Below are 15,751 nucleotides of genomic sequence, written 5' to 3'. Positions count from 1 at the left end.
TTTCAAGGTGAAGGGTATAAAAAGACTAATGTGTGTGGATATAGCGTGCAATGTCAAATGCTATGAAAAAAACTACTGAATATTTTCTCAAACTTCTTTTTTTTTTTTTTTTTTTTTTTTTTGAACAGTGTTGGCATGTTTGTACGGGATACAAGAATTTTGTTTTTGCAATTATGTATTCCCGGCCTTTTCCCTGGTAAACATTACATGGAAAATAACATAATTTAAATGGATGCCTCGGTTGTTTACGTTCAGCTCTATTTTAACCAATGGTTTAACGCATATTATCCTTTAAAGCATCAATTGTCTTTGCCTTGTAAATCTTATCATTGACAGCATCCCACAAATAAATGTCTAATTGTGTCAAATCTCAGCTCTGAAGTTGCCTAGCGACATGAGCTCTGCGGCTGATTATGTGAACTTCAAAAACAGGGCCAAAACATCGAATCTGGCTTCGATTTTAGGCACGTAACGCCGTCTTTTTGAAACCAAACTTTCCCAATATCCGACTCTTCAATGTTTGTGGAAAAAAATTCGTTTAAAACAAACCGCCACTTTTTGCTCATTTTCAAAGAAGAAAATATAAATGCGGAATTATGAAAATACTCGATAAGTGCAAAGCTATAAAGAAAACAATTAAATATAAATGTAAAATTTTAAACATATACAAATAAAAAATCTTATCATTGACAGCATCCCACAAATAAATGTCTAATTGTGTCAAATCTCAGCTCTGAAGTTGCCTAGCGACATGAGCTCTGCGGCTGATTATGTGAACTTCAAAAACAGGGCCAAGACATCGAATCTGGCTTCGGTTGTATGCACGTAGCGCCGTCTATTTGCAACCAAGCAATGTTTGTGGAGAAAAATTCGTTTAAAATAACCCGACAACGTAACGGCCACTCTTTGCTCATTTTCAAAGAAAAATAAATATAAATGCGGAATTATAAAAATACTCGTATAAGTGCAAAGCTATAAAGAAAAAAAAAATAAATATACACGTAAAATTTTTAATGTATACAAAAAAAAAATTAAAGTACAATTATTAGTATGAACAGTTAAAACTAAACATATAAATAAAAATATCAAAATGTAAATTTATAAATATGAATATATAAAAAGCTAAACACAAATATAAATATAAAAGTACAAGGATAAAGACTTAAATAATAACGAATGAATGAAATAGGTTTTTTTTCCTAATGCTTCAAAGCTGTTGCCCTAGTTTGATCCGCGCAGCTTTTGTACAGTTCATTCCGCTTTTAAAATGTTCACAGTTTTTAAATAATGATATGGGTCCAATTTTGGTCTCTGAAATATTAATGTGCGTAAAGAACGAAAAACGATTTTAATTAGCGAAGACAACGCTTAGCCTGGACACACTTTCTGTTGTATAACATGTGGAAAATAAAACAATGCGATATTTTTTAAATTTGTAGTTATTATTTGTTTGTACCCGATAAGGAACATAATTATAAGTATAACAAAAATAAAATAACTCCTTTAGAGGTCTTTTAATAAAAACTTACGTCTTCACATCGATTGTTTTTTTCAGAGAAGAAATTTACATAGCCCACTGTGCGGCAATAAAAAATAGTGCACGCATATGAATGATACTACAGGAAATGTTGTTCCAAGAGCTTTCTAAAACGCTATTACTTGGCCAAATCGATCATGGAAAATTAGAGAAAAATTAACTTTTCCAATTTTTCAAATGTTATCATCGAGTCTTATTGTGCGAAAACTAAAAATAGCGCAAGCACATGGAATAGCGCGTTGGAAAGTCCATGAGGTGTACTTTGAAGATATAGGCACTCCTGAAGACAGATTTTTTTAAGAAATATTTTTCCTACAATCAAGTGTTTTCCCGAGGGGAACACGAAATGGCCACTCTGTAGCAATAAAAAAGTTCGTTCATATAATTGGTAATGCAGCAAAGGTCGTTCCAAGAGCTTTCTAAAACGCTATTACTTGGCCAAATCGATCCTGCAAAATTAGAGAAAAACAAGTAAGCAAAGGCTACAGTCGAGCAGGGCCGACCATTGAATACCCTACAACACTATAATAAACCATACAGTTTATATAGGCAAGATACTCGAAAGAATTCCACAAGATATTGTGACAAATAATAAAAGAAAGCCATCAGGTTTCGTTCTCTAATTTTCGAATAATAGCAACTTTACCTAATTTGCTCATTTCCAATTAATTGGTAATTAAATTGTCTTCCTAGATCTGGAACCAATATTTCCCACAGACCTATAATCTCTCAAAAGTGGCAAAAGATTAACATTTATTATTGGTTTTCGACTGAAACGCATCTATATGAGATACAGACATTTGACTATATTCTTCAACGAAATCAGCGTTAACGAAATAGTCAGAAGTGCGTCTTTCCTGTATTTGTGAATTCTCCAAAAAGTTACTGGAATGGACATTTTCGTATTTTGTCTACAAAAGTTGGCAAACTATTCACACATTAAATATTTTTGAATGGCCGTCGACGACTTTAGCAATGTCCGGTAACCCCCATTCAAATGTGCGTAAGAATTGGGCGATAATTACGACCTGCAGACAATTTTGCACTTTTTGGTCCATTTCAACCCCTAAATATATGGTGATCATCTCCAAAAAGAGTAGGCTTTTATTCTGACCCTCATTTTATCCCCATGCAAAATTTCGTATGGAGCGGGCCATAAATGCGATCTGTATATGTTATCCTGATATCCTAACTACTTAGTTTTGTTAGCTGTAGAAATATTACCAAATGTTTATTGAAAATGAAAATATGCCAAAAATATGACAAAATTGAAACTATATGAGAAAATGTTAGAAAATCAATATTTTCATCTTTAGAGAGATATTTTATGCGATTTTTTAGACGTTTTTTCTTTCCTGCCAAGAGGCCATTCTGAATTAATGAGAACTGTCGAAATTAGTTCAGCCGTTCTCGACATATAAGAGATTTTTCAAGCATATCTTCTTTGATAAACATATATATCGCACATATTTTGCTATATATCCGTTTTGATGGATGTTAACATCAATGTAAAGATCAGAAGTAACCTTGTCAACACAAAAGATATGGTATATTTTACCCGCTAAATATTATCCGATGACCACCCAAATTGGTAGGCTTCTTCCCCGCCCTAACCTCTAGCTATATGCATTTTTTCAGTATTTAGTCCATTTCAATCAAAGAAATAGGCTTCTATTCTGACCCTAACCCCACCTTCGTGCAAAATTTCGTAAGGATCGGGGCATAATTGCGACCTGTAGCGTGATTACAAATTAACATGGACAGACGGACGGACGGACATACATAGCTAGATCGACTCAGCTCGGCGAGCTAGGAAGATCCATATATACTTTCCTATATGGGAAACCAATATTTCGAGGTGTTACATAAATTCTGGCCCAATCAAACTTATAATACCCCCAACACATAGTGTTGTAGGGTATAATTATACTAATTATATTAATTAGTATCGTAGCATACATAAAGGGCAGCTGCTTACATCTGCGTTTGGCAACAAAACAATCGATATTCATTTTGACACAAAAACAATGTTTTTTGAACAATGTGCAAAGAAACACGTTTGCGTTTAGAATATTATTGCGTCCCTTTGATAAAATTTTCCTGTATGCTGTATTTCTGCACCTTTATAAGTTGTATGCCCAGTAGATCAAACTAATATAGAGAATAAAATTGCCATTGTTCTGGATGTTTCATAATTTCGATTTTTGCTTAGATTTTTTAAACACCAATATTGTTAAACAATCAAATAGCTAAATATTTAAAAAAGATTTTAAATATTGGCAATTACTCATGTTCGGCTAATATGTACGTCAACATACTTCACTACTTTTTATCTTTTGAAAAATAACTCTTGTTTATGTTTCCACGAAAAAAAGGTTTACGTTAGTTTTAGAATTCTATTTCACAAGCGCTGAAGGCATGTGGTAGCTCAAGTGGTAGAGCGGTTGTGTTTTCGTGTCCTCTGTCGCGGGTTAGCGCCGCGCCCAAAGCGTGTCTTTTTTAATAGGATTTTTTGCATTTATTTTTTATTTTATTATAAATAAAAACATAACTATAAATATAAATTTAAAAATATAAAGGTTAATATAAATATGAAAAAAATAATTGTTGCAATTATATCATATATATTTACTAGCTGGCCCGGTCCGCGTTGCCGGCCCGTACTTTTAGTCTTTAACGTATATTTTTTAAAGCACAATAAATCACTGACTCCATAGTGATTTCTAAATAGAAAGGATAGAAATCCCTTTCTTACTAAATGCAAGATTTTCACTCTACTATTTTGCCCAATGAGTTTTGCATTTTGAGTTCTCATTGGACGGATTATTGTCACATGAAAGAAGTAGGTCCACGTTTTGAAATGAACCCATAACGCATTGTCGGTCAATTTTGTTTGTTTAGATTTGTTTGCATCTTCCAACTGAAGCACGATGTAGGAAAGATTGCCATGTAACATCGAATTGCGAGCTCATTTAAAACAAAAATTCAAATTGAAAAAAAAATCTCCAACTTGTTCGCTGTTTTTTATAGCAATTGTTCAAAGGTCCTTACGTAGTTTGTCAGTGGAATGTACTATAATTTTGAAATTCGATTCCATTGAAAATTTTTTCTCGATTTTCCCCGATTTTATTTTTTTGCAAAGAGGTAGCCTCTTTTTTGCTAGCGATTTTGATTTTGAGTTATGAAAATATCAACATAAATCAACAAGGAATAAATACATATACATTTATAGAATTTTAAATATATACAAATAAAAAATAAAAGTACAATTATTAGTGTAAACCGGGATCAATTAATTAAAAGACCCAACGTCTTTTCCGTTTGAGCGTTTGTAAGACACTGAATTTATTTATTAAAAACATTTCTTAAGAGCTAGTTGTGATAATATGACTTAACCTAAATTATAATTAAGTGTACATGAGAGAGAGAGAGAGATAGATACCAACCGTACACATGCATATGCAACATGCCACCATAAACCTTAGGGGGAGGTCATACACAAAAAATACATATAAAATATAAAAATTACAAATATGAACAATAAAATAGATCTAATAGAAGTGACATTTTAAGAGAAAAGAAGTTAAGTTATAGCACCCAAGAAACTCCTCCATCTTTCCAGCCTGGCTCTCTTGAACATCCCTCCTCCTTTATCTGCCGGCTTCAATTTCCAAGCCGAATCCTTTTTATCTGTCGTCTTCTTTCTGTAGCCAAAGTTTCCATCCTTCTCTGGAAGCGCCGTCTCACCGACCTTGGACAGTTTATCGTTCCAGCGTTCATAATTTTCTGTCACCTCGGCTTGTATTTTATTCGCTGTCTTCCAGCATTTTATTATTCCAGCGACGCATATTGCTTTTCTTCTTAGTTTTCATTTCGCTGGCAAACAGTTTATCTTACATAGCTAGATCGACTCAGCTCGGCGAGCTAGGAAGATCCATATATACTTTCCTATATGGGAAACCAATATTTCGAGGTGTTACATAAATTCTGGCCCAATCAAACTTATAATACCCCCAACACATAGTGTTGTAGGGTATAATTATACTAATTATATTAATTAGTATCGTAGCATACATAAAGGGCAGCTGCTTACATCTGCGTTTGGCAACAAAACAATCGATATTCATTTTGACACAAAAACAATGTTTTTTGAACAATGTGCAAAGAAACACGTTTGCGTTTAGAATATTATTGCGTCCCTTTGATAAAATTTTCCTGTATGCTGTATTTCTGCACCTTTATAAGTTGTATGCCCAGTAGATCAAACTAATATAGAGAATAAAATTGCCATTGTTCTGGATGTTTCATAATTTCGATTTTTGCTTAGATTTTTTAAACACCAATATTGTTAAACAATCAAATAGCTAAATATTTAAAAAAGATTTTAAATATTGGCAATTACTCATGTTCGGCTAATATGTACGTCAACATACTTCACTACTTTTTATCTTTTGAAAAATAACTCTTGTTTATGTTTCCACGAAAAAAAGGTTTACGTTAGTTTTAGAATTCTATTTCACAAGCGCTGAAGGCATGTGGTAGCTCAAGTGGTAGAGCGGTTGTGTTTTCGTGTCCTCTGTCGCGGGTTAGCGCCGCGCCCAAAGCGTGTCTTTTTTAATAGGATTTTTTGCATTTATTTTTTATTTTATTATAAATAAAAACATAACTATAAATATAAATTTAAAAATATAAAGGTTAATATAAATATGAAAAAAATAATTGTTGCAATTATATCATATATATTTACTAGCTGGCCCGGTCCGCGTTGCCGGCCCGTACTTTTAGTCTTTAACGTATATTTTTTAAAGCACAATAAATCACTGACTCCATAGTGATTTCTAAATAGAAAGGATAGAAATCCCTTTCTTACTAAATGCAAGATTTTCACTCTACTATTTTGCCCAATGAGTTTTGCATTTTGAGTTCTCATTGGACGGATTATTGTCACATGAAAGAAGTAGGTCCACGTTTTGAAATGAACCCATAACGCATTGTCGGTCAATTTTGTTTGTTTAGATTTGTTTGCATCTTCCAACTGAAGCACGATGTAGGAAAGATTGCCATGTAACATCGAATTGCGAGCTCATTTAAAACAAAAATTCAAATTGAAAAAAAAATCTCCAACTTGTTCGCTGTTTTTTATAGCAATTGTTCAAAGGTCCTTACGTAGTTTGTCAGTGGAATGTACTATAATTTTGAAATTCGATTCCATTGAAAATTTTTTCTCGATTTTCCCCGATTTTATTTTTTTGCAAAGAGGTAGCCTCTTTTTTGCTAGCGATTTTGATTTTGAGTTATGAAAATATCAACATAAATCAACAAGGAATAAATACATATACATTTATAGAATTTTAAATATATACAAATAAAAAATAAAAGTACAATTATTAGTGTAAACCGGGATCAATTAATTAAAAGACCCAACGTCTTTTCCGTTTGAGCGTTTGTAAGACACTGAATTTATTTATTAAAAACATTTCTTAAGAGCTAGTTGTGATAATATGACTTAACCTAAATTATAATTAAGTGTACATGAGAGAGAGAGAGAGAGATAGATACCAACCGTACACATGCATATGCAACATGCCACCATAAACCTTAGGGGGAGGTCATACACAAAAAATACATATAAAATATAAAAATTACAAATATGAACAATAAAATAGATCTAATAGAAGTGACATTTTAAGAGAAAAGAAGTTAAGTTATAGCACCCAAGAAACTCCTCCATCTTTCCAGCCTGGCTCTCTTGAACATCCCTCCTCCTTTATCTGCCGGCTTCAATTTCCAAGCCGAATCCTTTTTATCTGTCGTCTTCTTTCTGTAGCCAAAGTTTCCATCCTTCTCTGGAAGCGCCGTCTCACCGACCTTGGACAGTTTATCGTTCCAGCGTTCATAATTTTCTGTCACCTCGGCTTGTATTTTATTCGCTGTCTTCCAGCATTTTATTATTCCAGCGACGCATATTGCTTTTCTTCTTAGTTTTCATTTCGCTGGCAAACAGTTTATCTTCGACTTCTTCCAATCTCCCTGTGTCCAGTTTTCCAGAGAGCTGTTCATCTATCTTTTCCAAAGTTGATTCCTTTTTGGCAATTGGGTCTTCCATATAAACTTCTTCAACCATCATTTCTTCGTTGATATTGACCACTAATTTTGCAGCCAATTCATCAGCCTCGATTTTGGATGTTTTCTGCGATATGAGTAACTCTTCCTTAAGTTGCAATATTTCAGCCTCCAGCAGAAATATCCTTCTTTCTTTTTCTTCACCAGCTTCTAGATTTGCAGCCAACCCGTCACGTTCGTTTGCAGCTGCAAGTCGTCCTCTTTTTGCACAAGACAACTCATCACTAAGTATTCTTATTACCGCCTTCAATGCCTTGCTCTCGCGTTGTGCCTCCTGTTTAGCCGCTCGTAATTTGTCCTTGGTATTCTCGGTAACACACACAGCATTTTCGACTTCCTCCTTCAAATTCGAGACAAGTTTGAGGGCATCTTCCTTTTCATTTCTCTGTGAAATCAAGGCAACCTCCATTTCCTTAGTATCACCTTCCATTTTTTTTATTATGGCTACCGCTGCTTCTCGCCCCTCTCGCTCGTTGTCCAATTCGGATGTTATGTAGGCCACTTGTTTCTTCAAGCCAAGGACTTTCTCTTTGGTCTCCACATTGAGAGCCTGCGTGACCTTAAGGACGACCTTAATATCTTCCGAATACAGCCTCGCTGTCGCATTCGGCTGACTTCCTCTGATAGCAGCGGCTAGTTTGGACTTCTTTAAAAGCATCTCAAAAAACCGTCTATGAACGCCTGGATACAATATTACGTCTCTTGCCGCGTCCATAAGTTTTTCTTTGGCGAAGTCAAATACGCCTTCTATAGCCTCTTCCGCCTTTAATGTACTCATTATTTCCATAATTGTACCCATCATTTCGAGAAGAGTGGCAGCCTCTTCCTTTATTTTCATCATTGGCGGCCATTTCACCGATTCGTCCTCCTGGAGATATGCCTCACCCCTTCTGTCTGATGACTTCAAATATAAAGCCCCCTCGGTGTGTACCGCCACCGCAGTCTTTTGTGCTGAAGTCTCTTTTTGACTCAGCATCCTTTTATTTGGCTTATAAATTTCTTCTGTATGGGAACAATTCCAGCTGTAGTTTTAGCTCGGTAATTTTCCACTCTTGAAGACCAATTTTAGCCTTACAGAATTTTCTCGATATTAAGGCAAATTCTTCAACATTTATCCTCTACCGATCCGGCTCGAAGGACCAATTTAAACCGGGATCAATTAATTAAAAGACCCAACGTCTTTTCCGTTTGAGCGTTTGTAAGACACTGAATTTATTTATTAAAAACATTTCTTAAGAGCTAGTTGTGATAATATGACTTAACCTAAATTATAATTAAGTGTACATGAGAGAGAGAGAGAGATAGATACCAACCGTACACATGCATATGCAACATGCCACCATAAACCTTAGGAGGAGGTCATGCACAAGCATAGCTATCTCACATGTGGCAAGCAAACATGCTGCACTTGCTTATCAGTCCCATAATCTAACTCCACCATAACACATGCAGCAATTGAAAATTCTGTATTATTTATTTCTAACTCGAAGGTCTGCTCACCACATTTTCTTATCTTATTTCATGTGGACTGTATTAAGAAGATCCCAGTTTAACAAATCCCTCTCATCTACACTAGGTAGTCCCGCTATTCTCTTTTATTATAAAAACATGTTCACTTATCCGTGAACAATTAGTATGAATACCAAAATAGTTGACAAAAGTGAATAACTTAACCTACTTTTAATGCGATTCTGTAGTTTCTTAAACATGGATAAACACATAAATGTACGTTACCGATTTTGTGTTGATTTTTCAAGTTGACAACAACAAAAAGAGGTATCCTATTTATTTTCCTACGTTCAGCAGTATTAACAATATTAAACCAGAAAGTTATAAAAATGTAATTAGATTAGTTTTTTTTTTATTTTAGAAAAAATTATAGTGATAGTGAAAAAATAAGTGAAAAAGCATTAAAGAAAAAATGTTGTTAAAATATGCATATGTATGTCCCATGAATTTCTGTAAGGGATTGAAGTGTTAATCCCCTTTGAGAATATTAAAACCCAATTTTATAACGACAATTTTTGAATATATTCTCGTTTCATTTCAAAAAATAAAATAAGACATTACGAAGCCATTATGTGGGAACTCAAAATCTACGAATCTTCGTATAAAAGTGACGGTATGTACCTATAAGCCATCAAAGCTTTTACAAGTTAACAAAAGCTGTTGCTCTTCTCTTAAACAGATTTTTTGCACACTGCAATATGAGCGAAGCAAATATAACTGTATTAATATCATATAAGCTACTGCCTGTCCACATGCGGCTGTAGGCTAGTGGAAAGTGTGCGTGCCTCCGCTTTGTTCGATTTAAACGACCTAGGTTCGATTCCTGCACTATGACATTTTTTTTAAACAAACTAATTGCTAATTTTAACATATTTTTCTTTTGTACTAGAGAGCATAGGAATATTTTTTAATTACAATTTCAATCCTTTCCTATACAAATTTACTAAGTATCAGCTTCCTAATGATACCTTCCATATGGACCTATCCCTCCTAGATTTTGTGGGATGTGCTAATAACTTTCATAAAAAATTAAATTCGATTTTTTTTTAAAATTTCCGTAATGAGATGTTCCAACTTTCGATGTTTCTGAAAGCACTCCCCGCTAGATTTCCAATGGTAGCTTCCATATGTAGCTATCTCTCCTAGATTTTGCACAGTGGAATTTCAGCTAACTCATAAAATTTATATTTAAATCTATTTAAAAATAGTTATATGGGTTCCATGGAGTGGACAGTACTGTCTCTTCGAGCACATTAATTTTACAGAGATTTTTATTGTATGTATTAATTATCAATAATGAGAATTATAACTGTTATACAATGTTTTTTATCTATAATACATACACTACAGTGTCGTAATGTAAACAACGAATTATTGTTTTTTATTAGTTGCTTATAATATACAATTAAAATCATATAGTCTCTTAATTCCTACATCTATAAAAGAGGAAAATGTTGTACGTTTGATTATTTCTTTGTTTTGTAACTAAAAACCGCTAAACAGATATTCCCGCAAATATCAAATATAATACAGTACAATACTATATAATTTTTTGTAGTTCCACTTGGAACTGGAGATATAGCATCTCCAAAAAAGTTGTAATTTATATGCATACATACTGTCTTCAAATTTGTGAATGGGTAACGGATTTTGTCTAAAAATAAATTTGCCAAATTATATTAAAATCTGTACAGATTTGGATAAGGCTTCCATAAATATTTTCGACCAAATTCGTGTATTATATGCACCAAACACGCTTTGTATCCCAAATTTCTATGGAACCAGGAATGTGGGGCGGAATTTGGTCTGAAAATAAAATTTTAAAATTATATTGAAATAGGTTTATGTTTGGATATAACCTCTATATAATTTTGGCCGTATTTCGTGTTTCGTGTATTTGATGCATAAAACAGGCTATGGTCAGCTGTACTTGGCATGTTCACATGTTGGTAGACCAAATTCACATAGTTATAACTTGAAAATGCAGTTGCTTTCGTGAAACAATCGAGGATTTTCCTCACCCCAAAGGCGACAATTCGGCCTATTGATGAAGCCATCAAGGTACATGAAGATGCAAATCTTTCGTCAAAATTCGTTACCATAGTGGATTTAGAGGTGATGGAGTTTTGATCGCAAGTTTCGAACTGTAGGCGCAAAACCATTTTGGTAAACCAATTAGAATGCGTTGTTCATTCGCATGGCGCTCCGTTTTTAATAAGCGCATACCTCCTACTGGCAAATAATAACAATTTTTCAAATGTCAAACAATGACAGTTCGCCAAATTAAAAATTGTTTTCCAGTTGGAACACCCTTTATATTTATTACAATTATGTTGAAATTGCGACGCCACAGCCGCTAATTTGTTGACATGGGATATGTATATATTTACAAATAGCACTGAAGCAAAACAAACCAAAACCGCGGCTCAAGCCGCCTGAAAAACTATTTTAAAAATCGAACCATGATTCAAAGGTAGTTTGAACCTCTGATCTGAACTAACCCAAATCAGCAAGTGGTTTGCAGACCTAGCTGGCAATCTAGTACTATTTTTAACCTGGCCAAATTTGTAAACCAATGTAACTAAAAATAATTTGACAACAAAATGCTAACCTCTTTGTAATAAAAGGTAATACTTAATAAAATAATGAATTTTTTTTCACTACTTTTAGGTGATATTACACAGAAGGGGTATGAAAAAAAACGAGCTAAGCTTTTACAGCCATTTCTAACGAAAGCAATCGAAGGTATTTCATTCTCCTCTCTAGTGCGGTATATCGGATTTATGAACGATTTTTTTCAGCTCCTGAAGAAACTTTGAACAATGCAATGCCACCGTATTACAATATTAGGGAAACTAGTTTGGAAAATAATAAGACTGTTCGTGATGGCGCATTAGTATCTAGCGAAGGGTATAGTTATGTATCCGAAGTACCGTCTCTTTCATCGTCTAATCAAAGGCATTCCAATTCAACAAAAAGAGATGATTATTATCAACCTGCTGATAGTCAAGCAGAACCAGGCTATGAAAACAGTCGTGTGCGCAGGACACACAGGAAAATAACGCACAATGAAAAAAGGTATCACTCAGGTAAGTACGCTCACATTTTTCTTATATTTTTCTTTTGAAATTGCCAATTTTAAGAAACTTCCATGCTAAGAAAGTACAAATGCCGACTTTTGAAAGACTTCCATACCATTTGTCAAATCAACTTTGGTTTGAGAAATGCTCGTGCTAATTAGAAACGATCATCATCTTTACCTAATGCTCCTAATAACAGGTCATAGATATAAAGAGCAAGATAAATATTCGTAAACGAAAAATTGTGAATGAGAAATGTTTAATTAAGTTGACACCAGCATTGCTATTGTTAGGACTTAGCGACTACTTTATTTTGGTCATGAACTTGTCGAAAATAAGCGAAATTAAAATCGTTTTAGTTTAGCCGATTTTGGTTAACTCAAAAATTGCTCCGGCTTAAGCCAGATACCGGAGTATAGCGGGACCACATTGCTTCCTGCTGCACCGATGTAGACCTCCATTGGGTGCTCATCTTCGTCGTCCACAACGTCGTCTGAGTATGAGACTCCCCCGCAATCTCCACAATAGCAAGTCGTACAGCAGTTGATGCTACACATTGCTGTTCAAGTTCCGGACAATGCATCGTTTTTCCAATTCAACTGTGATGGTCTCCGAGTTAAGATCAACGAAATCGTAAGTCGGAAGAACATCAAAGTCGCAGCGATCCAGGAAACAAAGCTGAGTACCACATGCAGGCTTCAAAGTTGTGATGGATACAACGTATTGAGTTAGGATGGCACCAGAGGTGGATGATTAGCGTTCCTATTGCACCACTCTATCCAGTACAGACCTATCTCGCCTGAGCTTGACTCTAGTAACCCGTACATGGATTGTATGGGGGTAGCGGTTAAGTGTGGAACCACCGAGGTAGAGGTGATTAACGTGTACACATTCAGCCGTTAAATAGCTGTGCCCCACGTTATATGCTCAATATCAGTTCGCTTCTGGTAGGCAATAACCGTCTGGTGCTGGGGGATTTCAATGCCCATCATGAACTATGGCATTCCGGCCTGAGACCAAATTTCTTAGCATAGGCAGCGGGATTAGCAGGTGAGCAAGATGAGCGTACTAACACTAAAAACCCCAAAGTCAGGCACTTACTCTGGAGATAAACAGGTTAGTCCGACCACCAACTACTCCAAGGTTTTAGGGGTCACTTTCGATAGCCTCTTCAAGTTGTCCGCACATGCCACAGCTATCTGCGATATAATTAGAAGTGGGAACACGGTTCTTAAGTCTCTGGGCGACAGCACTTGTGTAGCTGATAAGGTAACCTTGTTGATCTCTTACCTAGCAATAAGCCGGTCTGTGGTAAACTATGCGGCTCCGTTGTGGTCCGCCAACGTTAGTGCTACGCAGTGGAAAAATGTTTAGTCCTGCAGAATGCCGTCCTTAGAACCGTAGCAGAGTGCCTCCTCATCTACATGAAGAGTCGAAGGTCTTATCGGTGCGAGGGCATAATAAAATGCTGTCAATGCAATACCTGCTTGGGCGTTACAGATCAACAACTTGATGGATGTTCGTTTTGACAAGCAGCTTCATGTGCCATCATTAAACTCTCATGGCTGACACACTGTTACATAATTATCGTTCAATTTCTTAAATGTTTTACATTTGTATCGAAATTTATCATTTTTATCAGACTCCATAAATTTTCTTACCATCTACACAACAGTTCTGCTTTTTCCCAGAAATACCGGTATGTTGAAGAGTATATGGGCTTCACTTCTGAATTGTTGAACTCAACGCCATTATCACTTATGAATGTTTTAAATATGTGTCCTTGGGATTTGGCTTGTACAAGCATTTCTACTAATGTATCCTTCACATTATATTCCAAACGAAATGTTGTGTAATCATATAAACGACAAGATATTTATGTTCTCGAAATAAAGAGGTGAATGGGTCACAAACATTTGTCGATATTAACTCTACTGGGGCTCTTGCCGTCTCACGACTTCCAAATTGTAATCTTCCCATCTTTTCTATTTTTTTCTTTACATGCCGTTTATCTTGCTGCCCCAACCTTTCTAATATAACTAAAGCTCAAAACTTTCACGTTATGCGAGACTCACTGATTTGCGGTCACGGGAAGAAAAACGTGTTGTGTCATTATCAGCCCACTAATCACTCATAGATATACTCAAATTAAGTTCATTTGACACCGATTGAAAGCAACATTTTTGATTTATTTGGTTTTCTGGAGTCAATAATGCCAATGTTCCCTTTTATATCAGTGGTGACAAACATCATCTTTCTTACTTTTTATACCCTCCACCATACATAGTATGGACGGTATATTAAGTTCGTCATTCCGTTTGTAACTTATCGAAATAATCATTTTAGACCCAACAAAGTATATATATTCTTGATCAGCGTAAAATTCTAAGACGATGTAGCACTGTCCGTCTGTTGTAATCACGCTACAGTCTAAACGAATTAAGATAGGAAGCCAAAATTTTGCACTTATTCTCTATCTATTATCTATTTCGAAACAACAATAGCCATACAAGATAAATATGCATGTCCCAGAGAGAGAGAGAGAGAGAGAGAGAGAGCATGCGTAGTAAATGTAATTTGTAGGAACAACATTCATTCATAATCTTTATTCATCAATGAGATTATGGCAAAAATCATAATATGCGACAAGTGTATTGAAGGTCAGAAACAATGCATTTTACTGCATAGCAACTAAATATACAATGAAGAACAAAATATTTTGCACAACCGTCACAGTGATTCATTCAGGCCGATATCACATTTATCACCAGTAACTGCAGCCTCGTTGTTGACCCAACCTGTACATGTTGCATCCTTTTTGAGACTGGACTTAGAGGCAGAACCCGATTGAGAAGGGTCAGATCGAACACAGCAGTATGAGCTGCTACAACAACAACAACAACAACAACATGGGAGCTATATCCAAATCTGGTCCGATCTCAATAAAATTTTGCAAAAATATTTCTGAGGTGTATTTAATATACTTCTCCGAATATCGTTGTTACGGAGTACATGTTACGCCTGTAGAGGAGAAATGTAACAAATCCGATGAAGAATATATATGAAAGCTATAGCTATATCTGAACCGATTTCCACCAAATTTGCCACACTTGTTTCTCGACTCAATTTGGTTATATATATATATATATATATATATATATATATATATATATATATAAATTTTGATCGATTATCTCCAATTTCAATAGCGTTCGTCCTTGGGCCAAACACATGATTTGAGCAAAGTATCATCTATGATTTTTTTTATTCATATATTATCCTCTTCTGAAATGATATTACGAGGTCAGTTCGGATACTTTTTATCCCAGCACAAAAAGAGCGGTATAAAAAAGTTAAGTGTTTCGGAAACTTCCATCTCTGTTATGAACACATGTTGAATTTTGTTTCGATCTGGCAACTCCTTCATATAGAAACAGGCGTTTAAAAAAGCCGCACCTGCAATTTTTTTTGGGACTTTAAAGTTATTTTATTGATTGACTAT

At 35.0% G+C, this 15,751-nt stretch overlaps 1 protein-coding gene across 3 annotated transcripts in view; it reads left to right on the top strand.

The window, feature by feature from the left end:
* Positions 1 to 15,751, top strand: part of LOC101889831 (disco-interacting protein 2) — a 436,327-nt gene that overhangs the window by 73,952 nt on the left and 346,624 nt on the right. For all 3 annotated transcript variants that reach the window (XM_059131489.1, XM_059131488.1, XM_059131490.1), the window contains exons 2-3: positions 11,840 to 11,914; positions 11,971 to 12,258. In XM_059131489.1, the coding sequence (XP_058987472.1) occupies positions 11,840 to 11,914; positions 11,971 to 12,258 (363 nt within the window). The remainder of the gene's footprint in view (positions 1 to 11,839; positions 11,915 to 11,970; positions 12,259 to 15,751) is intronic.

The sequence above is a fragment of the Musca domestica genome, unplaced genomic scaffold, assembly GCF_030504385.1.
Source record: "Musca domestica strain aabys unplaced genomic scaffold, Musca_domestica.polishedcontigs.V.1.1 9, whole genome shotgun sequence".
NCBI classification, from domain to species: Eukaryota; Metazoa; Arthropoda; class Insecta; order Diptera; family Muscidae; genus Musca; species Musca domestica.
Note: the sequence above shows the minus strand (reverse complement) of the source record. Positions and strands in the feature narration are given on the sequence as shown.